Source organism: Podarcis erhardii (assembly GCF_964252035.2).
Source record: "Podarcis erhardii genome assembly, chromosome: 10".
Taxonomy (NCBI): domain Eukaryota; kingdom Metazoa; phylum Chordata; class Lepidosauria; order Squamata; family Lacertidae; genus Podarcis; species Podarcis erhardii.
This window is the reverse complement of record NC_138500.1, coordinates 70,911,308-70,935,556: the sequence shown is the minus strand read 5'-3', so window position 1 is coordinate 70,935,556 and position 24,249 is coordinate 70,911,308. Positions and strand designations below refer to the sequence as shown.

General features: G+C 49.1%; 1 protein-coding gene across 2 annotated transcripts in view; it reads right to left on the bottom strand.

The window, feature by feature from the left end:
• Positions 1-317: 317 nt before the first annotated feature.
• The window catches only part of FBXL13 (F-box and leucine rich repeat protein 13), a 94,439-nt gene continuing 70,507 nt past the window's right edge, over positions 318-24,249 (bottom strand). The window contains exons 18-21 of one of the 2 annotated variants that reach the window (XM_081879123.1): positions 8,563-8,646; positions 4,363-4,497; positions 3,966-4,129; positions 318-1,100 (exon numbers count right to left, since the gene is read on the bottom strand). In XM_081879123.1, coding sequence (XP_081735249.1) covers positions 881-1,100; positions 3,966-4,129; positions 4,363-4,497; positions 8,563-8,646 — 603 coding nt within the window. In that variant the 3' untranslated portion in view covers positions 318-880. The remainder of the gene's footprint in view (positions 1,101-3,965; positions 4,130-4,362; positions 4,498-8,562; positions 8,647-24,249) is intronic. The other variant, XM_081879122.1, reaches the window with a different exon arrangement.

Sequence of the window (24,249 nt, the reverse complement as noted above, 5' to 3'; positions counted from 1 at the left end):
TGGCTCACAGGAGGAAAAGAAGGCTCAGTTGCCCAAGCAATAGTCTGTTGCACTCATGCAGCGACTCCCTCAATTATTTATTTACTAAAAATACTGATATATCACTTTGTAGCCCCCCCCCAATTCTCTCAAAATAGCTTTTAAAAGCTTTGTACGATACAGTCACATAAACAACAGAACGAGTGAAGCAAGACTATCATTTCCAAAGTTGCATGGCATAAGGCACATGATACAGCTAAGCAGCTCTGCCTTTAGTCAGTAAATGTGAAATACTACCATGTTGGGTTCCATTATTGAAGAAAGGCAGGACACCTATGTAATAAGTAAACAATAAAGAATGTTTATTATTTGAGGGATGTGTGTTTCACTTGCGCATTTTAGGTAACGTGTGGGTGAAACTGATTGGCATACAAACTATCTAGTGCAAGATACACTTAATATTCCATAGATAAAATGCTGTACTGTACCTTTTTTTCTTTTTAAGGCCTCCTTAGTTGGAATGACACCTGGAGAATTCTGAGCTTACTCAGGGGCAGAATGCTGTCTTCAACAACCAGAAAAATGCCAACTTAATTTTCTTAAATGTACATAGCACTAAACTGTACACAAATTATGTTAATTATTTGTAGAGAAAACTAAGCTCTTTGTTGACTGGTGTTCAAAGAAGAACTGAACAAAATAATAACATTTATTTGACTGAACTAATTAGGAAAGACAGTAACAATGTTTTCTAGGGTGACTTGTACTAGCTATCAAACGAAAAACAATCTTAAGACAATGTATCATTATCTTCTTAAACAAAACAAAAATGAGTTTCCATTTCAATTCTTTGTGCTTAAGGCTATTAAACATATATGATTGCCAGCATTCTGCGGAGGTTCTATTGTGGGGGGAGACTGAATTCCACACTTTTTTCTGCTGAAGGGGATAGTATGGAGGGTGTACTGGACTCTATACTTGGTTCTATGCTTGGCCGAGGTTTTTTATGTTTCTTTGGAATGGGTGTGTCATCCTTGGTATCATAACCAAACCACTGAGGAGGTTCTTCATCGTTGTATTCGTATTTCTGGAGCCTTGGTGCAAATTTTGAAACTGCGTGTCTGAAATAGATAGATGGACAGACACTATTAATGTACAGTATAAGTCTTTCCTTTGAAGGAATCTCTTGTGTAAAACATAAATAATATAGCAAAAAACTAGAGGACCCTATAACCAGCTGTGTGTCTGGGCTTCTAACCCACTTTCAGGACTGTGTCATAGAATATTCACAAACACTGTAATTGTTCATAGTGACTATGATAGCAACAATAATTTAGAAAAATTGTATAGGTTTGGAGGGCCAAACAACTTGGCACTCATTCAATGAATACAATTTAACATACACTAATACTTGTAACACAACTTCCAGGTGGTATGCTTCTTGCAGAGGTCAACAAAAATAATGAAACCATTACATATACACATATAGAGTAAATTACAGGTTTTTTAAAAATACCACCTGTCTTTAAGTTAACATCTTACATCAAAAACCTGACAGTACCAAACTACCAAAGGCTTTTCACCAAAGCCAGACGAAATGTCTTTCCCTCTGCAGTGTTGGATGGTAGGTTGAGAGGAGTTCCCTACCAGGACAGACTTTGCTTGTGTGCTCAAGACATCGATTCCATAAAACGTATTTTGTTGCATTGTGCAAAATATGAGCAGGCCAGGGCTGAACTGATACTACCCTTGCTGGTATCTTTTCTGGGAAAATCAGAGACTCACTATGTCAGGTTCCTACTGGAAGACCGGACAAGTGCTAGAACGTTAGCAGTGGCAAAGTTTTTATCGGTGGTTGCAAGAACAAATGAGCCCTATATTCTAAACAAAATGCTTGATTAAGCTGGAGGTAGGGACGCGGGTGGCACTGTGGGTAAAACCTCAGCGCCTAGGACTTGCCGATCGTATGGTCGGCGGTTCGAATCCCCGTGGCGGGGTGAGCTCCCGTTGCTCGGTCCCTGCTCCTGCCCACCTAGCAGTTCGAAAGCACCCCTAAGTGCAAGTAGATAAATGGGTACCGCTTTATAGCGGGAAGGTAAACGACGTTTCCGTGTGCTGCGCTGGTGCTGGCTCGCCAGGGCAGCTTTGTCACGCTGGCCACGTGACCTGGAAGTGTCTTCGGACAGCGCTGGCTCCCGTCCTCTTAAACGAGATTAGCGCGTAACCCTAGTCGGACACGACTGGCCCGTACGGGCAGGGGTACCTTTACCTTTTTAGGCTGTATGAATTGTGTATTGATTTGTAATGATTTTTTGGGTCTCTGGACCGTAATAAAGATTGATTGAAAATACCACCATCATTAAGTATTACAGATGCAAAATGGCAAGATCTAGCAACTCCTGCAGCAAAGCCAAACCTATTGGTCCACTTTCCTTTGGATCACATCAGCAAGGCTGGGGGGGGGTCCTCACAACTATGGAACACCCTCCCATCAGATGTCAAGGAAATTAGCAACTATCTGACTTTTAGAAGACATCTCAAGACAGCCCTGTTTAGGGAAGTTTTTAATGTTTGATGTTTTAATTTGTTGGAAGCCGCCCAGAGTGGCTGGGCAACCCAGTCAGATGGGCAGCATGTAAATAATAATTTTTTATTATTGTTATTATTCACACTGCCTGGGCTTGCACCCCAGGGTCGTCTCTTCTCTCGAGACAGAAGGATGCCCACAAGTGAAAAGAGGTGTGTGGTTTTGTTATGGAAATATGCATTTTTTTGTAAATAGCCCTGAATAAGCTGAAGCATCCACCAGACCATAGTCAGAACAACAAAAATCCTCTCCAAATATGATACTTGCTTTCCAAGGGAACTTACTATTTGTCCTGATGGAAGCTTCCCATGAAATGTAAATAGTGTGCCAGGAGAGGCAATTTTAGCTGAGACTTTGGCAGTGAAAGAAAGATATGCATTTCTCCTTCACCCCATGTCCCTGAGCAACTCAAGCTTTAGGGCCGGAGGGAGTGGGATTAATATAACAAAACATGCATATAATGGCAAGAACAATTTGGCCGGAGAGGACATTAAAAGCTGGACCATACAATATGCTGTTCATATAAATTGCAACTGAGTGATTGGCTTTTAGAAAGCAAATAACACTAATGGGTGCTTGTGGGTTCTTACCTTTCAACCCTGCTGAACTCAGAAGATACAGCCCTGGGAACATCATATGCACAATCTTTGTTCATTTTAATAAGATTTAGTTAGAAGTAGTTCTTCACAGAATGTAGCTTTGTTTTCCCCCAATAAGATGGATGTGTCCATGAAGCCCTAGTGGTCAGGGTCAGACATTGAGTTCAATGGGACTTAATTCCCAGAAAAGTGTGTATAGGTTTGCACCTAAGTTTGGTTGGTTGACATCTGTCTGTCTTGGGAGACAATGGAAGAGTGTGCCTTCAGGTGTGAAATCAAACCCCTGGAAATCAAACCCCTGGAGAGTTGCTGTGGCTGTAGAAACATGTTTTGTTGCAGCTGGGGTGGATGAAGGCTGATCATGATGAAGATGGATCATTGGGACTATTTTGTTAGCAAGAATGTTATTGCAATGACTCTTTTGGTACATGATGTATACATTTATTAAGTAGCTTATGTGGTGATCTGCAAGCAGATTAGTCCACAAGAAGACCAAGCTCATCCACAACTTGATTGTTGACATGAATCAGACACCTTCACTGTACACTAAAAACATGTTTGTTTAGGGAAGCCTATTCAGACTTGTAGAATGTTGACATGTTTTACAATCTGTTTTTACAATCTGTTATCATTGATTTTAATTAACTCTGAATGATTTAAATAGTAGTTTTTAACTGGGTTGAGGGTTTTTTACTAATAATTTTATTCTTTTTGTACACCACCTTGAGGTTTTTATTACAATCAAGAGGATATAAATCTTGTGAAACAAATAAAAACTAGACTTATAGAGAACAACTTACCTGGTAATATTTGGGCAGTACAGCATCTTAAGAATTCGAAGCTGAAGGCAACCTTTCCACAGACACTTAAGTGTTCTGTCAGTAATACACATGCAGCCTGAAATATCCAAATAGTGCAGAAAAGGGCATTCTGCAGCCACAAACTGAATGCCAGTATCAGTGACCTGTCAATGAAGCAAAAAAGATACACTTTGGAGGAAAATAAGGAATTATTAGCGACAGCTAAGAGAAGTAAAGTTTTAGTAAGCTCATAAAATATTTAAGGTACTGTATATTGAAGGCATTACCACCAAAGCCTTTAGCACTCATACAAGCAACACTGACAATGATTTTAACAGAACAAAGTCTATGTAGTAACAGAGTTTCTAATACTAGTTGTCTTTCTTTTCATACATACCTTGGGACAACCAGTCACACTTAGAATTGTAATTCTGTGGCAGTTGAATGCCAAATGTTTTAATGAATTATTTGTTAACTGCTGGTTATAAGATAAATCAACGTGGTCTAGGCGTTTTAAGTCAAGGCAGAATCTCTGGAACAGAAGTCACAAATCAATCAATCAATCAATCAATCTCAAATTTACCCAGAACACTTAGATTTAAGGTTTCACAATGCACTCACGCTGAAGATAATCTGCTAATCTTCTCCAAACACTTGATGCACTTCTCTCATCAAATGGCTGGGAAAAAAATCAAAGGAACATAGGAAGCTGCTTTATATGGAGCTAGACCATAATAGGCCCAGTGCTATTTTTCTAGAAAAAGAGGTGCTGGAACTCACCATGAACACCTCCCTCTTGTCTTAGAATGGCAATGGCGCCTACCAGAGAGGTGCTGAAACTGCCAGAACCCACCTGAGAGGTACTGGAACTGAGTTCCTGTGAGTCCCCCTAAAAAAGCCCTGCATAGGCCCATTATTGGCACAGATGGACAGTGGCTCTCCAGGGTTTCATATATGAGGTTTTTTCTAATCACACCTGGGACATTCTGCTTGCAAAGTATGAGCTGTGGAACTGAGCTACTTCCCTCCCCTAATGAGTTAAGTTATTTATTGATTGCATTCAAGAAAAGCTCATTTGAATGATCTGTACATGCTTCTGTGCTCTTTCAAGCCTCCAAACTGCTCTGGGATTTGATTTATTAATTTTTCATAGTGGTAAGAACAAAAAGGGACTGCGAGGAAAGAAAGAATTGCTTCAAGCTTGGTGAAAGGGCATAAAATGTGATTCAGTGTAAAGAAGTGTAAGGTGATGCACACAAGGGCAAAAAAATATATGATAACAGGGTCTGAACTTGGTGGTGACTGACCAGAGAAAGAACTTAGTGGACTGATCAAGTATAAAATGAAATGGATGTGTGCAAATCTGAATAAAATTTTGTAAAACCTAAATGAAAAAATATATAAAACCTAAATTTCTAAATCTCCCTGATAAGCTACAACATTCTCTCTCAAGAAATTACTCCTCTCATCAGATACTGCAGATAGAAAATGTGCAGTCTTCACAACTGTATTTTTATCTTGTCCACCCAGTATGTGTATATTAGTAAATAAATTTCAATATTGCAAATTGACATATGTTTCCAGAGATCCTTTCTTCCAAAGGAACCCAAACACTGTGAAGCACTAGACCCCTGGAATGTCTCACTGCTTGAGAAAAAGGTGTACATTTGAGACTCTTAAACGTACTAAACTGATGATGAACAGTTTTAAACCTCAAAAGATCATATCCGTAGTTCTTCCTGCTTTCAGAAAGTACTTGTGCTAATTAATCACATTGTCTCAAACTTGTATTTTTATAGCTGATCAGTTTGTAGAGGGAAAATAATTCAGCGAAACTGCCTTGGCAACACGGGTGAACCAAACATAATCTGGCAATCTTAACACATAAAAGTGATAGAAAACAGCTGTTGTATACTTTTTTCAAATAACACTCTTATTTAGTAAGCTGGTTATTTTTAGAATATACTCTAGACAAGGCTTCAAAGCCCATCTCACAATGTAGGAGCTAATTCAGACTGGGAGTATAGGTCCAAACTAGACGACCAGATTTCCCTTCTTTTTAAAGCATCCCTGAATTGAGTTGGGACAACTACTCTGGAAGAGAAGTGTTAACCTTATCTTAGCCACTGTGCCCCCCATGTAAACCAGCTCCTTCAAATTTCTACTTGCTCAATTAACAGAGGCATACAAAAATAGGGGGGGGGGTTCATTCTTGTTTATTTAAGCGGAACGTATCCTCCAATAATGTACAAGAAGAAAGAATGAAAATTACACACACAAAAATACAATCCCTGGGAAAAATAATGGTGATTATTGGTGTTGGGAGGTAGTAATTTTCTAAGGAAGATTTGGTTTATTTATAAATATCAGGCTATTCTTGGAGCGAGGACTTATCTCTTTGAGAAGGAATTGAGAAAGAGAAGCTCGGCACATGGTGTTGGTGTGTTCCCCACAAAATTTTAAAACATCCGACAGTGCAAGTGGCCCTCAACATCTAGTGCTGAAAGAAGAGAACTGGGAAAGATTAAAGCCCACAGTGTAACTACAATCTGTTGCATGATGTTAGGAGTCAAGAATCTCCATCTATGTCATCATCGTATTGGCTCACATGGCCCCTAGCAGATGGATCCAAGTTGCATCCTATGTGAAGATGTTACACCACTTATAAAGAAGTGATTAAAGTCACTGTAGCAAGCAAAAAAGACATGTTCCTTGGAAATTTTGATTAGCTTTAAGGAATTGACTTTGTGGAAGAGAAATTGTTAATCCCATTTAAATAAAGTTTCAGTTCCACGCAGCTTTCTCTAAATGCTTTTCCTGATGTCTGTATGAAAGCCCAGATGACTACAGAACGGCTTTCCATAAATTAGACAGGATATCTGTACTCTAACACAGTTGCTCTTTACATTACAATAAACTAGGAACATGGCGGCACACTGGAAACTCCATTCATAACTATTCTCCAAAGAATAAATTATTCTGTCAAATGTGTGCTTGTGCATTATCACATACATACAGAGCAGCAAAATTCAAACCAGCTCTGTGTGGCTGTAGATAATGAATGATACATATATACAACAATAGATTGATGGATGCTCGAATTTTACGACGGAAAGGTACTAATTCATAGGATAGCATAGTCATTATTTTCATAGTCGTTACTTGATCAAATGTGATGATCACTGTGATTTCTGTGCAAGATTTTTGGGCATTTTTCAGAATATAGATTAAAAAATATAACAACTGTACAGTGGTGCCTCACAAGACGAAATTAATTCGTTCCGCGAGTCTCTTCCTCTTGCGGTTTTTTCATCTTGCGAAGCACCCCTATTAGCGGCTTAGCGGCTTAGCACTATTAGCGGCTTAGCAGCTTAGAAAAAGGGGGGGGGGGAGGAAAAAAACTTGCAAGACTCGCAAGACGTTTTCGTCTTGCAAAGCAAGCCCATAGGGAAATTCGTCTTGCGAAGCACCTCAAAAAACAGAAAACCCTTTCGTCTAGCGAGTTTTTCGTCTTGCGAGGCATTCGTCTTGCAGGGCACCACTGTATAAGTTTGTAGTGAAACCATGTTATTGCTAATGCAGGGTTAATATTTTGCTAGATTAATTCACCGAAGAGTCTCTTTCTATGCTTGCATAAGTCTTTCTCCTCCACTACTAACATTATAGGTGTTTAAGATTTCCTCCTGTTCTTGAAATAGTTCCTTCGTTCCTTCGTGATGGTCGATTCAGCTTCCTTCAGCTGAGTTTCCCCCAGGAATCTGTCTTCAGTCCTTTCTCTCTCTTTTTAGCATACACCAGACACAAATGATGGGAAACGACACCATTTTTATTGCAAAGCTGCAGTTTTCTATCCACAATCTGTTTTCTGTCTCAGCCATCTTATCAGAATCCCATGAGGGCTGCATAGCAGCCACTGCCAAAAACACATCCTGTTTTAAATAAGTCCTGCTAAAAAGTAAAGGCAAAACTGCCATTGGTTGCTGTGCAGAGACATTTTTCCCTTCTTAAAACGTTCTAGTTAAATCTCCCTTCCTGGGCTGAATATTATCTCTTTCCACATTCCAAAACTCTCAGTCACTGTAGCTTCACTTGCCCACATTTGCATCTATAAGGCTCAGGAGTTCAGAGCGGGAGCAGCGCAGTGGTTAACAATATGAGCTAAGAAACTGAAACCGCCAATTCAAATCTCAACTCATCCTTAAATTTCCTGGAACACTTTACGCAAGCCACTATTTATTTATGTAAAGTGGTTTTACAGCCCTTCAATTATATTTCCAGGGGAGTTTACAAAAAGAATAAAACAATGAAAATGTAAATTACACAATATATCATAAGCTAAAAGCTATAAAAATCATAAAAGTGTTGTAAAATAAAAAGGTCATAATGGTCTGGAGCTGAAAGGACAATTAAAGAGCCCAAGTTGGCATGTAAAGGAAACCAGCCAAGGCTTGAGTACATTTTCCTAATGGCAACATGTTTCAACAGTTTTAAGAAAAAACCTCAGCATATTTACTATTTGATTGTAAATCAGACGTGTTCAAGAGTGACATACATTTACTGATGCTTGTAACATGCATAACATAGGATCTTATTTTACCTTAATTCCTGTATCAGTTAACAGCCTGCATTCTGATATAATAATCTCTTTAATTTTCCAGAGTTTGCCAAGAGCATCCAAAGCCTAAAAATATTTCAGACAAATATTAGTTTGTTGGCACACATATGTAAAAAACCTGTTATACTACATAATGTATTTATTTTGCTTTGCTGTTATTCAATGCTGTAGGTCCCCCCCCCCCATTACCTTTTAAAACATGTATTCTTTTACCAAAACAAAACATAGCTGGAAACTTAGGAACATGCCATGGGTTTGTGCACTCAGTTGTTTGTATGTCCTTCCCTCTACAATGTGCATAATCCTAGTCTGCTATAACTGCCCCAGTTGAAACAAAATACAATGAAAACATCACAAAACACCATAGGAATTGTTCAGCAAAACCGGAGTGTGTGTGGTCAGGGGTGTAGGAAGGGGGGAGGTGGGGGAGCCGCCCTGGGTGTCTTCCCTAAGGGGGGGTGACAAAAAGGCACACTGCGGGGGGCTCACCCAGCTGTCCCCACGCGCGGCAGATCGCATCACCTTCACGTGCGGCAGATCACCCCACCGCAGCAGCGGATCATGTTGCCCCCCTGCACAGCTCCCCCCCCCCCCCGCCGAGTGCACGGCATGGGCTCTGGGCACCCATGCAGCTAACTCCGCCACTTTCCCTGCCTTAGCTGGAGATGGACAAGAGGGGGAGAACAGGACCCTTTGGTTTGATCAGGCAAGGCTATGCTTACGTAGCAGGGATATTTACAATAAAGCTACCAAGATGTCGTGTCCCCCTCGCTTTTCTACGTCCATATGATTATTGCGGTCCATGTGTGCCAGGTATTCAGCAACTAATAATAAAAATAGTAAACAAACATGTCTTTCAAACACAGAAGCTGGGTGACGTGTTCTCAGTTTGATTCAGCCAAGAGATACATCAGTGCCTCCTAACCCCCCAAAGAAACACAAGTTAAGATCCATACATCAACATTTCAGGAGAGAGTTAATATAAGAATATATTCACGTTAGCATGAAAATTGTTTGTCATTCTTCAGTGAGCTGCTGAGACGGTGCTTACACAGCTGTGCCCTTCTTTGCATGTCTACTTAGAAGTAAGCTGCACTGAGTTCCATGGGAATTCATCCCAGGAAAGCAGGTGTAGAACTGCAGCCTAAGAACATCCGTTTCTTTTTGAAATGGTCTGTTTAATTAAATCAACAACAACAGCCCAATAGTTGAAGTTGAACAATACTTTATTAGGACTAACTCAAATGTCTCAAAAGAATGAGCAAGTGTTTGAGTTGCAGGTTGTTCAGGGCAGATACTAAGAAAAAACGCAAGGAGTAGGAGAGGAAAATGGCCCCTTGAAAGGGATTTGTGCTTCTGATACGGTGCATTACACGGTCAGCTTTAAAACAGGGGGTTGGGGGGCTAGTCTGTGTCCCTCCAGATGTTGCTGGACTACGTCCCCCACTGGTCCCAGCTAGTATGGCCAATAGGAGTGATGGCAGTTGTAGTCCAGCAACACCTGGAGGGACACAGATTAGCCACCTGTTTTAAAAGGCATTATAAAAGTAAAGGGAGCTGCACCGAATCATAAGGAAAACATACATCCTTATTAGGGCAATTCCATTATTAGGCCTACCTATTGCAAAATAGTGTGCAAGGTTCAAGTTCTACCATCAGGCCAGTAAACAGAGCAATGGGGTGGTGGGTTAGAAGAAATTTGTTTCTGGCTGATATTGAAGCCACAGAGTCTGCAGGGGTTTTAAGTTCTTACGCTCACAATGTTAAGTAAATAAACCAGAAAATAACACTTGCAACTGTAAGTATCTTATTTTTCCTTCTTTTAATAATTTCAAGGGGGGGGTGACAAAAAAAATCTGCACCAGGTACCACCTGACCTTGCTACGCCTCTGTGTGTGGTTACATAGTTCCCAAACTTGTCAAGCATGATACTTTGTGAATTGCCTGCCTCAAACCGCCATTCATATTCAGACACATTTTATTTACCTCTCCAGCCATTTTAAATACCCATCTCCTTCTCCCTCCCAGATATATTCTTCTTGGTCTTGCTCCAATTCCGCTGCCTGTCAGTTCCTGTCTTCTACTGACAAGCAACCCCATGACACATTCATAGCCCGTTGAGTAGTTTCCAACTTTCCTATCTACTGACTTTGGAGGTGGTTGCTGGGCTGAAATATGAGCAAAACACTACTCTCCTGCCCACCTTCTGGTTCACTGTATCATTTGACATGATTTTCATTCATAAAACACGGTTTTCCATTCACAAAACATAGTTATGAAGTTATCCTTTCCAGGCTGTGTGCATGTAAGACACATGTATGGTGCATGCCCTCAATTTACAGCAGAACCCATTAATAAGCTTGCTGTGTGCCTGACGGGAGGCACTGAATTAGGTCTCTGCATGGCTCTGCAAGGTGCTCACTATTGCAAGGAAAGTAAAGGTAAAGGGACCCCTGACCATTAGGTCCAGTCGTGGCCGACTCTGGGGTTGCGGTGCTCATCTCGATTTACTGGCCAAGGGAGCTGGCGTACAGCTTCCGGGTCATGTGGCCAGCATGACTAAGCCGCTTCTGGCGAACCAGAGCAGTGCACGGAAACACCGTTTACCTTCCTGCTGGAGCAGTACCTATTTATCTACTTGCACTTTGATGTGCTTTCGAACGGCTAGGTTGGCAGGAGCAGGGACCGAGCAACGGGAGCTCACCCCGTCGCAGAGATTCGTACAGCTAACCTTCTGATCGGCAAATCCTAGGCTCTGTGGTTTAACCCACAGTGCCACCCGCGAGGAGGAGGTTGCTGTAGAAGGGAAAGGCGCTAGTTTGTAAAGGGAAAAAGTGGGTTTTTCAAGGGATGCCTATGTCTCTGAACTCCTGCTACAATGACCGCTCCCCGCTTAAAACGGGGGGCGCCCTTTGCGTGGACGCGTGCAGCCCTGGATCTGGAGTGGCCCCATCAGCATAGGCTTTGCCTTCCCTCAGGTGGGATACCTGGAGGTCCCCGCCTACCCCAGTGAGTTGTCCAATCCCACCTGGGGGAAGCGTTGCCAGGGAAACCAGGCCAGGTAGGGGGAGGGATTACCTGCCCACACAATAGAGGGTGGATCTTACCTGGTAATCCTCACTTGGCTCCAGAGCTTCTCCCACCCTACCCACCCTCAGTTAATGTCTTCTTTTGCAGGTTAACTTTTCTTCATAGGTGTCAGGGGTTCAGGAGCAGAGACACAGGAGATGGAGCAAATGGAGAGTGAGGAGGAGGAATCCGAGGGGGGTGTAGGCAGTGACAGTGGTCAGAGAGATTCCACGAGTCTCTCCAGCGAATCGGAAGATTCACAGAGAGGAGCGCCGATGGCCAGGGCAAGGGGGGTGCCAAGGGGGAAACCCCAGAAGGAAGGGGCCAGCGGGGACTCCCTGAGCAGCAGTTGGAAATCAGGACCAGCTTCCCCACCAGAGCGCAGTGGGGGGGAGGAGTCCCAGGCATCGGGACCAGTGTTCTCACCACCAGAGAGAGGAGATGAGTCAGGATTGACCACGCCTCCATCGGAGAGCGGGGAAACGGTCAAGGGGAAAGTCACCGGCTGGGCGCGCGCGTCAAGTTCAAATGTACAGGCGAGCGGCACAGCAGGTAGCCCGGATAGGGAGCCAGGTCCTAAAGCCCGCCGGAAGGAAGGGCAAGACTCAGGGGGGTCAGCGTCAGAAGAGTCCAGGAAGGAGGAAACCCCAGGGGGCAGAAGGACCCAGAGGAGGAAGGAACAGCGCAGGAGGTGGAGCCGGGCTAGGATCTTAAACTGGTGCGGAAGGGGTAGTGACTCAGAGGGGACTTCGCCGATCTAGAACCAAGACGTAGGGTTGCACGCTCTGGGGTTTGAAATGGAAACTAAACTTCAATAAAGACTTTTGTACATTACATCAACCGGGCGTTGGTCCTCTGTGAGCTGGGACCTAGAGGCAGCTCTGACAATAGGTTTTGCAGGTTAACCTTTCTCCACAGTGTCAGGGGCTCAGGAGCAGAGGCACAGGAGAGGGAGGAAATGGAGAGCGAGGGGGAGGAATCCGAGGGGAGCATAGGCGGTGACAGTGGTCAGAGTGATTCCATGAGCCTCTCCAGCGAATAGGCAGATTCACAGAAGGGAGCGCCGATGGCCAGGGCAAGGGGGGTGCCAAGGGGGAAACACCAGAAGGAAGGGGCCAGCGGGGACTCCCTGAGCAGCAGTTGGAAATCAGGACCAGCTTCCCCACCAGAGCGCAGTGGGGGGGAGGAGTCCCAGGCATCGGGACCAGTGTTCTCACCACCAGCGAGAGGAGATGAGTCAGGATTGACCATGCCTCCATCGGAGAGCGGGGAAACGGTCAAGAGGAAAGTTACCGGCTGGGCGCGCGCGCCAAGTTCAAATGTACAGGCGAGCGGCACAGCAGGTAGCCCGGATAGGGAGCCAGGTCCTAAAGCCCGCCGGAACGAGGGGCAAGACTCAGGGGGGTCAGCGTCAGAAGAGTCCAGAAAGGAGGAAACCCCAGGGGGCAGAAGGACCCAGAGGAGGAAAGAACAACGGAAGAGGTGGAGTAAGGCTAGAGTCTTCTACTGGTGTCTAGGAGGCGGAGACTCAGATGGAGCTTCGCCGGTCTAGCTTCTAAGACGTAGAGTTGCACGCTGCGGTTTGGAAATGGAAACTAACCTTCAATAAAGACTTTTATACGTTATTACTGGCTAGCGTTGGTCCTCTCTGAGCTGGGACCTAGAGGCAGCTCTGACAGTAAGCTCCATCTCCCAAAATAAAACCTCGCAACGTGAGTGGACGCAGCGAGGGGCGAAGATTGGTGCTTCGCAAGCTCACGAAAGCAAGACAAGATGACTACCGAAGAACACATAACAGCCCTGCAAAACGCAGTGGCACAACTTAACTCGGAAATACTGGCATCCAGGAAGAGGGAAGACCAAGCCGCTGCTGTCTGCAAGGATCTGCAAATCAGGTTGGAAATGTTGACTAAACAGGGGGCGCCGGGAACCAGACCCGAGGGGATTGGGCTGGGAAAGAGAGGAGGCAGCCTTGTGTCGCATTTCGATGGGAATCTGCAGCAGTACCCTAACTTCAGAGCAGACGTGGTTTTCGCCCTAGAATTGCTGGAGAAGGACTTTAGGGATGAGCAGGAGAAAGTAGGCTTCATATTAACGCATCTCCACGGAGACGCTAAAGCGTGGCTGCGGAATCTGTACCGAGACAAAGACCCAGCCCTCAGAGATGCGAAAGCCTTCATTAAGGCGATGGATGCGTGCTTTTTATCAGAGATTGAAGTAGATATCGCCAGAAAAGAGATACATGGGTTGAAACAGGGGAGAGCCACTGTAAGACAATATCACTCCTGTTTCTTTGCACTGGTCAACGCGCTGGGATGGGAAAAAGATTCAGCTGCCGTCAGAGACCTGTTCTGGGAGGGGCTGAACGGAGCTGTGAAAGACGAAATTGCGAGGGGGGAGAGGCCCCAGACCACTAAAGACGTGATCCAGAGAGCGCTGACGATTGGGGTGAGGCTGGAAGAACGTTCCTGGGGCAAAGACGAAGGGCGTTGGGGACGCACACCGGCAAGAGCACCGCCTTTCTTTCCCAGGGAAACAGCGCGCGCTCAATCCACGCCCCCACTGGGAGGGGGAGAGGAGCCGATGGAGTTAGGTGGTGCCAAGGCTCAGTCAGCAGCCAGAGCCCTAACGCCGGGAGCAGTCAAACCGAAGCCTCCTAGAGGGAACAGGAAGTGTTACATCTGCGACAGTGCTCAGCACATGGCGAAAGAGTGTCCCCAGAGGATTTGCAAGCACACTGCAGCCTCAGCGACAGTTACGGAAATAGTTCAGCAGTGTGAACCACAGCAGGGAAACGACGATGTCTGGCTGGAATCAGAAGTACTGGGGCCCAGCCAGACGAGTCAGTGAAGCAGTCCCCAGGGATCTTACAGCCCACAGACCCCCTCCCACCCAAACCAGTGGTGCAACTCACCGCATCGCTTCAGCTGCCCACTGGACTCACCATGGAAATCCCTATCACCATTGACTCTGGCAGCAATGCAGACTTTATATGTCACTCGACATAACATAGCGCTCCTGCCTGCCACGATGCCGTTGAAAGTGGTGACAGTGGATGGCAGGGAGTTGCTAGGGGGACAAGTGGTGCAGCAAACACCGCCAATGGTGATGCAAATTGGGAATCATCGCGAAATCATCAGCTTCAACGTCACCCAACTGTCGGACACTCCCATAGTGTTGGGCATGAGCTGGCTGGACCGGCACAGTCCGGCATTAGCATGGTACCAGCGCCAATTGACCTTCAGCTCTTCCTACTGCGCAGCGAATTGCATACTGCCTACCCAGGAGGATGAGGGGCAAGAGGATGCTCCACAACTACAGCTAGGCATGGTGCAAGCGGTACCCAACAAGTACAAGGCGTTTTTGGAGGTCTTCTGCGAGAAGGAGGCTGTGATGGCCTGGGATTCCGATTCAGAGGATGAACCAGAGGAATCCCAGCCTGCACAGGAGTCCCCGCCTCCAGGGCCGGCTGAACTGGGGCAAGGCCTAGATGCTGAAGAGCCTGCACCTGTGACAGAGCATCAGGAGCTGGCCCCAGGTGAAGCCCTTCTGGCCCCAGAGGGGCTTGACGACTCAGTGGCCACAGGTGAGCCTCCTCCAGGGCCCAGTAACCCTTCGGCCTCTCCTGATCTGCAGAGGCTTAGGGCAGAGAGGCGAAGGGAACTGGTTGCCCCCAGGAGGAGTGCTCGCCTTAAGGCCAGAGGAGGCGGGGCTCCTGGGGGCCGGGACCGCCCCCGGCCTTAGAAGAGGATAAAAGCCCAGTCAGCCTGGCCCCAGGTTGCGGGAGCAACGTCGTTGTTGGCTTTGGACCTTCCTGTGTTCCTGATCCCTGCTTGGCCTCCTGTTCCTGACTATCCGGTGTTCCAGTTCCCAGCTCGGCCTCCTGTTCCAGCGTACCTGTTCCCCGCCCGGCTCCCCGTCTTGGACCTCGCCCCTCTTCGTGTGGACTCTGCTTACACCCACGGTACCTTCCCCCGGGACCAGCACAGTTTGCTCCCGCCACACCCGCACTCCCCCTTCGTTGGGGTGCGTTCGGGAAAAGCCAGAGGCCATGGCTGACCAGGCGGCTGCGCTGGTGGCATTGGCCCAGGAAAACCAGGCCTTGACCCACACCGTTCAGCAGCTAAGCGATGTGGTTGCGGCGCTTCAGCAGCGGTTGGAAGCCTTTCCAGATCCTGGGGCCGACGCCCTAGCTCCAGGCAAGTACCCAGTGGCCTTGCCAGAGAAATTTGATGGGACCCAGGCCAGTTTTCCCATGTTCCTCGCCCAGGCCAAGTTGTACATTCAGGGGCGAGCCCGGAACTTCCCTGACGACCGCACCAAGGTGCATTTTTTAATCAGTTTGTTAAAGGACCAGGCGGCCAAGTGGGCTTTGCCACTGCTCCGGCAAGACTCTCCTTTGCTAACGGACTATGTGGGGTTTTGTAACCACTTAGAGACTGCGTTTGGTAACCCACTGAAGGAGAGCCAAGCCAATCGGGCGATTCGTCGGTTGAGACAGGACAAGTCCACAGCCGCCGCCTACGCCACAGAATTTCGGCTGTTGGCACAAGACTTGTCTTGGAATGACTCTGCACTACGGGACCAGTATCTTGAGGGACTGTCGGACGAGATACTAGACCAGTTGGCCATGATGGATCGTCCCACCACACTGGATACCCTCATTCAGCGGAGCCTGCAGATAGATGATCGGTTGGAGGACCGTCGCCAGACCCGGGACCGCCAGCACTCCCGACTCCTGGCGCCAGTCCTTCCCAGCAGGTCCACGCCCACAGCCGAGTTGCCAGTCGAGCCAACGCCGTTCGGGGCTGCGCGACCTCGGCTCTCCCCCTCGGAGAAGTCGCGGCGTCGGGAGGGGAACCTGTGCCTTTACTGCGGTGGGGGTGGACATTATGCCCGTTCCTGTCCCGAGAAGCTACGAGTCGCAGGGAAACCGCCAACCTCGGTAGCCGAAGGCCCTAGCAACGTGGGGTCCCAAACCATGCAAGAAGGGCCCTCACCAGTAGAATTGCGACATCTCATGGTACCGGTGCGTCTCTACCCTCCAGGTGGGCCCTGGATTCTTACCCACGCTTTGGTAGATTCGGGGGCAACCCGCTCCTATATGGACGCTGCCTTTGCCGCTCATCATCAGGTGCCACTTCAGAACAAGCCAGAACCGGTACAGGTGGAGGCAATTGACGGACGGCTCCTGCGTTCGGGTGCCGTCACTCGGGAGACCCAGCCCTTGGTCCTGTGTCTCCAGCAGCACCGGGAGGTGCGAACCTTGGACATTGCCTCCATGCCCCGGTTCCCCCTGGTGCTCGGAATGGACTGGCTAGAGGCTCACAACGTTCAGATTGACTGGGTCAAACGGACCGTACACTTCCCAGATCCATGTTCCCATGCTCAGTCGCAGATGCTAGCGGCCGCACCCACGGAGGAGGCAGCACCCACGCTCCCAGCCGTGTACCGGGACTACCAAGACGTGTTCGAGGAACGGGGGGCAGACCAGCTGCCGCCGCATCGGTCTTTTGACTGCGGCATAGACCTCCAGCCCGGAGCGCCCCTACCGGTGAGTCGCTTATACTCTCTAACAGAGCCAGAGCGCGAGGCTTTGCAGGACTTCTTGCGCAAGAACCTGGAGCGTGGGTTCATTAGGCCTTCCACCTCGCCTACTGCGGCACCAGTGCTCTTTGTTAAGAAGAAATGTGGGGAACTCCGTCCTTGCCATGATTACCGAGCCCTGAACAAAATCACCATCCCAGACCGGTACCCCTTGCCCCTTATTTCGGAGTTGCTGGAGCGGGTGCAAGGGGCACAGGTGTTCACCAAGCTGGACCTCCGGGGGGCCTACAACTTGATTCGGATCCGAGCCGGGGATGAGTGGAAGACAGCGTTTGGGACCCGGTACGGGCAGTTCGAATACTTGGTTATGCCTTTTGGTTTATGCAATGCGCCTGCTGTGTTCCAACGCTACATCAACCACGTGTTCCAGGATCTGTTAGACAAGTACATGGTGGTGTACTTGGATGACATACTGGTTTACTCCCGTGACCCGGCTCACCATGAGGGACATGTCCGGACCGTGCTGCAGCGCTTGCGTGAGCACCGTTTGTACGCAAAGCTCAGCAAGTGCGAGTTCCATCAGCGGACTGTGGACTTCCTTGGTCACCGGCTCTCTCCAGATGGGGTGCAGATGGACCCTGGGAAGGTGGCAGCGGTTCGAGAATGGGCGGCACCCCGGAACCGCAAGGACCTACAGCGTTTCCTGGGGTTCGCCAACTACTACCGGACCTTCATCGCAGATTATGCTCATCGCACCACCCCGTTGACCCGGCTACTGCGCCCAAAGACGCCGTTTTCCTGGGACGAGGAGGCAGAGGAGGCGTTCCAGGGGTTGAAGGCCTGTTTCCAGAGGGCGCCGATCTTACAACATCCTGACCCCTCTCGACCCTTTGTGGTGGAGACCGACGCCTCCAGTACGGCTCTCGGTGCCGTCTTGTCTCAACAGAATGGACCTGAAGCGCCACTCTTGCCCTGTGCCTTCTATTCCCGCCAGCTCCTACCAGCGGAGCGTAACTATACTGTGTGGGAGCGGGAACTACTGGCCATCAAGGTGGCCTTTGAGGTCTGGCGCCACCATCTTGAGGGGGCACGACATCCGGTGGAGGTGAGAACCGACCACCGGAATCTGGAGTACCTCCAGACCACCCGCAAGCTGAACCAAAGACAGATCCGGTGGGCGTTGTTCTTTTCCCGGTTCCAGTTCCGGATCCGCTATATCCCTAGCTCTCAGAACCAGAAGGCAGATGCCCTGTCCCGGAAACCTGAAGACAACGCAGACACGGTACAGCAAGCAGAACCCACCACGATCCTACCTCCAGCTGCGTTCCTGGCCACCCAGGAGGCGGAACCACTGCAGGCTCGGGTGCGGGAACAGCAGCGGGTCGACGCTTGGGCCCAGGAACGACTCCGGGAGCTGGCTGAAGGGTCCAGCCCACAGTGTCCGGGGCTGGTCCTGCATCAGGGCCTTCTGCTGCACCACGGCCGTCTGTACATCCCGCCAGGGCCACTGCGGCTGGAGGTTCTCCGGATGGCCCATGATGCCCCAGCAGCGGGGCACTTTGGACGGTATCGGACCACCCATCTGGTCAGTCGTGAGTTTTGGTGGCCCCGCCTGAAGGCCGACGTGGCTCGCTACGTTGCTGGTTGTGATGTCTGCCGGCGCGCCAAGGGTCCTACCGGGCGACCCCCCGGCCTACTTCAGCCATTGCCAGTTCCACCGCGCCCTTGGCACACGGTTTCGTTGGACTTTGTAGTGGACTTACCCCCGTCTCGTGGCTGTACCTGCCTTCTAGTGTTCTCCGACCATTTCACCAAGATGGTGCACTGCACCCCCTGCCCATCTGTACCCACAGCCAAGGAAACCGCTCAGCTGTACCTTCAGCATGTCTTCCGCCTGCATGGCCTACCAGAGCGCGTGGTGTCCGACCGGGGCGTTCAGTTCACATCCCGGTTCTGGCGAGCATTACACCAGACCCTCGGGACAGAGGTCTGCCTCTCGTCAGCCTACCACCCACAGACCGATGGCCAGACGGAACGGGCGAACGCGGTGCTGGAGCAGTACCTCCGGTGTTACTGCAGCTACCAGCAGGATGACTGGGTCGACCACCTGGCATTGGCGGAGTTCGCCTACAACAACGCGGTGAATGCGTCCACCCAGCAGACCCCGTTCCAGGCCAGTTACGGTTATCATCCACGGCTGTTTCCAGATGTGCTGCCGGCATCCGCGGTCCCGGCGGTGACGGAGTGGCTTCAAGAGCTCCAGTCCCAGCAACAGCTTTTGGTGGAGCAACTGCACCAGGCCAAGGAAGCGTACAAAGCCCAGGCCGACCGCCACCGCCAGGTGGGGCCGGAACTTCGCGTCGGTGACCTGGTTTGGCTCTCCACTCACCACCTCCACCCCTCTCGACCTTCGCGGAAGTTGGACGCCCGCTTCACCGGCCCGTTCCCTATCGTGGACCAAGTCTCTCCTGTAGCATTCCGTCTCCGGTTACCCGCAACCCTGAAGGTTCACCCGGTCTTCCACAGGTCCCTGCTGAGTCCGGTGGCCCCACCCGACGAGTTCCACCCGAACCGTCCCCGTCCGCAGCCAGTGTTGGTTCAGGGAGAGCCTGAGTATGAGGTGGAACGCATCCTGGACTCCCGATACCGCAGGGGAAAGCTGCAGTATCTCATTGACTGGAAGGGGTATGGACCGGAGGACCGTTCCTGGGAACCAGCGGCCAACGTCCACGCACCTGCCTGCCTCCGAGAGTTCCATGCGACGTACCCCGGCAAGCCGGGTCCGGACCCTCGGTTGAGGGGGGGGCCTGGGAGGGGGGATGGTGTGATGGCCTGGGATTCCGATTCAGAGGATGAACCAGAGGAATCCCAGCCTGCACAGGAGTCCCCGCCTCCAGGGCCGGCTGAACTGGGGCAAGGCCTAGATGCTGAAGAGCCTGCACCTGTGACAGAGCATCAGGAGCTGGCCCCAGGTGAAGCCCTTCTGGCCCCAGAGGGGCTTGACGACTCAGTGGCCACAGGTGAGCCTCCTCCAGGGCCCAGTAACCCTTCGGCCTCTCCTGATCTGCAGAGGCTTAGGGCAGAGAGGCGAAGGGAACTGGTTGCCCCCAGGAGGAGTGCTCGCCTTAAGGCCAGAGGAGGCGGGGCTCCTGGGGGCCGGGACCGCCCCCGGCCTTAGAAGAGGATAAAAGCCCAGTCAGCCTGGCCCCAGGTTGCGGGAGCAACGTCGTTGTTGGCTTTGGACCTTCCTGTGTTCCTGATCCCTGCTTGGCCTCCTGTTCCTGACTATCCGGTGTTCCAGTTCCCAGCTCGGCCTCCTGTTCCAGCGTACCTGTTCCCCGCCCGGCTCCCCGTCTTGGACCTCGCCCCTCTTCGTGTGGACTCTGCTTACACCCACGGTACCTTCCCCCGGGACCAGCACAGAGGCGGACAAGCTACCTCCCCACAGGCCCTACGACTGCAAGATTGACCTCCTGCCGGGGGCGACGCTGCCAACTGGAAAACTGTATTCCATGTCTGAGGATGAAATGCAAGAACTCAAGGAGTTCATAGATCACAACTTGCAGCGGGGATTCATCCGGGAATCCAAGGCAGTGGGGGGCAGTCCCGTGTTTTTTGTGAAGAAGCGGGACACGCCCCAAAAGAGGCTGGTAGTTGATTACAGAATCTTGAACTCAAAAACCAAGCCCACAGCCTTCCCCATGCCCAAGATCGATGACCTGCTGGCGACGGTGAGGAAAGGTCGCATCTTTACCAAGTTGGATCTACGCGGAGCGTACAATCTTATACGCGTGCGAGAGGGCGACGAGTGGAAGACGGCCATGTTTACGCCGCTAGGCACCTATGAATATAGAGTTATGCCGTTTGGATTACAAAATGGTTCCCACTGTTTTCAAGCCTTCATGCACCACGTCTTGGCGGGTCTCCTCTACAAGAAATGCGTCTGCTTCCTGGACGACATCCTGATCTTCTCGGAGTCGCAGGAGGCCCACGAGAGGGATGTCAAGGAAGTCCTGCAGAGACTACGAGAGCACAGGCTTTACGCCAAACTGGAGAAGTGCCAGTTCGACGTGACGGAGGTGGATTTCCTGGGCTACAAGCTGTCAGACAAGGGACTCGCCATGGACAGCGCCAAGGTCCGCTCAGTGCTGGACTGGAAAAGCCCGTGCAATCGGAAGGAGGTCCAGAAGTTTGTCGGCTTTGCCAACTTTTATTGCAAGTTTATCAAGGGTTTCGCCATGCAGAGGGTGGCCATCACCGACACCCTCAGCTCCAAGAAGAAGAAATTCATCTGGACGGAGCAGGAGGAGCAGTCCTTTCAGAAACTCAAGCGTCTCTTCGCGTCTGAAGAACAACTACTACATGTAAACCCCAGCAAACCCATGAGGGTTGAGACGGATGCCTGAGACAGAGCCGTGGGGGCAGTCCTGTTGCAGCGAGATCCACAAGGGGACTGGAGGCCGTGCGCTTTCTACTCCAGAAAACTCAGCAAGTCGGAGCAGAACTACACCATCTGGGACAGAGAGTTGCTGGCCATTCATGCCGCGTTCAAGGCGTGGCGGCACTTCCTCATCGGAGCCAAGCACACGGTGCAGGTCCGCACGGACCATAAGAACTTGGAGTACTGGCGCACGGCGAGGTTCCTGAACCAGAGACACATCCGCTGGGCGGAGTTCTTTGCAGATTTTGACTTCAGGATAGAATACATCCCGGGAGACAACAACATCATGGCGGATGCGCTATCCAGGAAACTGCAGTATCTCGAGGAAGAGGCACCGGCGGCGGCCAAACGCGTTTTCGCACCGAAAGGGTGGGCATGCGCCTCAGCCACGGTGGACCTGGACGCAGTATGGCGCGCGCTGCAGACGGACTCCTTCGCACGAGCCAAGATGGAGGAGGTGCGCCGCGGCACAGCGAAGGATGACGAGTTCCAGATACGCGACGGACTGCTCATCCGCAAAGGGGCCCTCTACGTGCCGGAGGGGCAAGACTCAGGGGGGTCAGCGTCAGAAGAGTCCAGAAAGGAGGAAACCCCAGGGGGCAGAAGGACCCAGAGGAGGAAAGAACAACGGAAGAGGTGGAGTAAGGCTAGAGTCTTCTACTGGTGTCTAGGAGGCGGAGACTCAGATGGAGCTTCGCCGGTCTAGCTTCTAAGACGTAGAGTTGCACGCTGCGGTTTGGAAATGGAAACTAACCTTCAATAAAGACTTTTATACGTTATTACTGGCTAGCGTTGGTCCTCTGTGAGCTGGGACCTAGAGGCAGCCCTGACACACAGGTATGCGGGCGCTGCTACGATAAGGTCGCTGTTAAAGGGCCGGAAAGGAATTTCCCTGCATTGGCAGGTTTCGCCTTTCCCGTAGCAAAACGTCACAACTTTGGCGGTATCAGGCCTTGGGCGGAATCCTTTAGTCCATCTTCCTCTTTGCGGCGGCGATACCAGGGTTCCCCGTTAAAGGGGTTTCTGAAGGGAGGCTTTGACTGTACGCCGAAAGGTCGTCATTGCTCTCCCCTGCAGCGGCAGCGTAACGGGGGCGGCTATCTCTGCTTGAACATATGTTCTCCAGAGCCAGCCCTTCCCCCCCCCACACACACACTGGATAACCCTGTAGCTCCCTAGGTCCCCGGCTGGGGACTGGGGAGGGAGAACGCCCAATGCCTGAGCCAAGGTCTACCCACATTTGAAATTTAATAAAGTTGTGGCCAATTTAATCCCATAGCACGTTGTCTAGAGTCGTTATTCCACATGACGGGGGGGGGAACCACTCGAGATCTGGGGACTCCGCCTGTCCACGCAATTTCTGTGACACTTATCTTTAACAGAGAGGAAGCTACTGCATTATCAGCGAATTAACTTGTGAATTCCAAGTATCATATCTGTAAACACCCACTCACATCTGTAAATAAGCAAGCGTATTGCTTTTGTACTAATTCCTTGAATCCAACCAAGAGAGAAAAACATGTTGTGAAAATGTTCATGAAATGGTTAGCTGAAAGAACAAAATGTAGTGCATGTTAATAACATTATTACATGGAAAAAGTAGGACATGTTCATGGTATATGTGTAAAATTTTACTGCATAATAAAAGGTCTTTTGACAGCTTTTCATGTTTGAAGGAAACAAAGTATGAATGAAAAAGCAGAAGGAAACAGCCTATTTTCATAATTCAATCCATAACACACACACACACACACACACACACACACACACACTGGATAAGGACTCCCCACTTACTACCAACTTTTGTAGAATACATAACGATTAAACCTTGACTAAATCATTTGGGATACAGGGTAAATAGCCTTATGTCAAAGGAATCCTTGGACTTTCAGTTATGGCAGTTTTCACCATTTGGGAGTGTAGAGAGAGTAAAAGAATTTATGCATTCTCCACTAAAAAAGGCCAATGCCAAATCTGTACTGGTTAATAATAATAATAATAATAATAATTAATTTTATTTATATCCCGCCCTCCCCAGCCGAAGCCGGGCTCAGGGCGGCTAACAACACTAAAATAGTGCAACATTATAAAAACATTATAAAAATTAATTAAAATCAAAATTGATGGCAACCATAAACTAAAGTTTTGTAAAGATTGCCAAAGGAGGGAGTCAGGCTGCGCCCTGACCAAAGGCCTTGTGGAACAGCTCTGTCTTGCAGGCCCTGCGGAAAGATGTCAAGTCCTGCAAGGCCCTTGTCTCTTGTGACAGAACGTTCCACCAGGTTGGAGCCGCAGCCGAAAAAGCCCTGGCTCTAGTTGAGGCCAGCCTAACTTCTGTGGCCTGGGACCTTCAAGATGTTTTTATTTGTTTTTTTGTTTTGTTTTGTTTTGTTTTAAATGATATTTATTCAAGTTTAACAATAGAGACATACATAAACAAAAAACAAAAAGAAAACACGTATAATTTCCATCCTTATTTTCTTAAACCTAATTTCCCCGACCTCCTCATACCTCCCCCTTCTGTATTCTAATTTCATTATCTAATCAGCAAATCCAATCCCTTATTTCCCAAAATCTTTAATAATTCCGTTCTTTTTCCATAATTAACATCC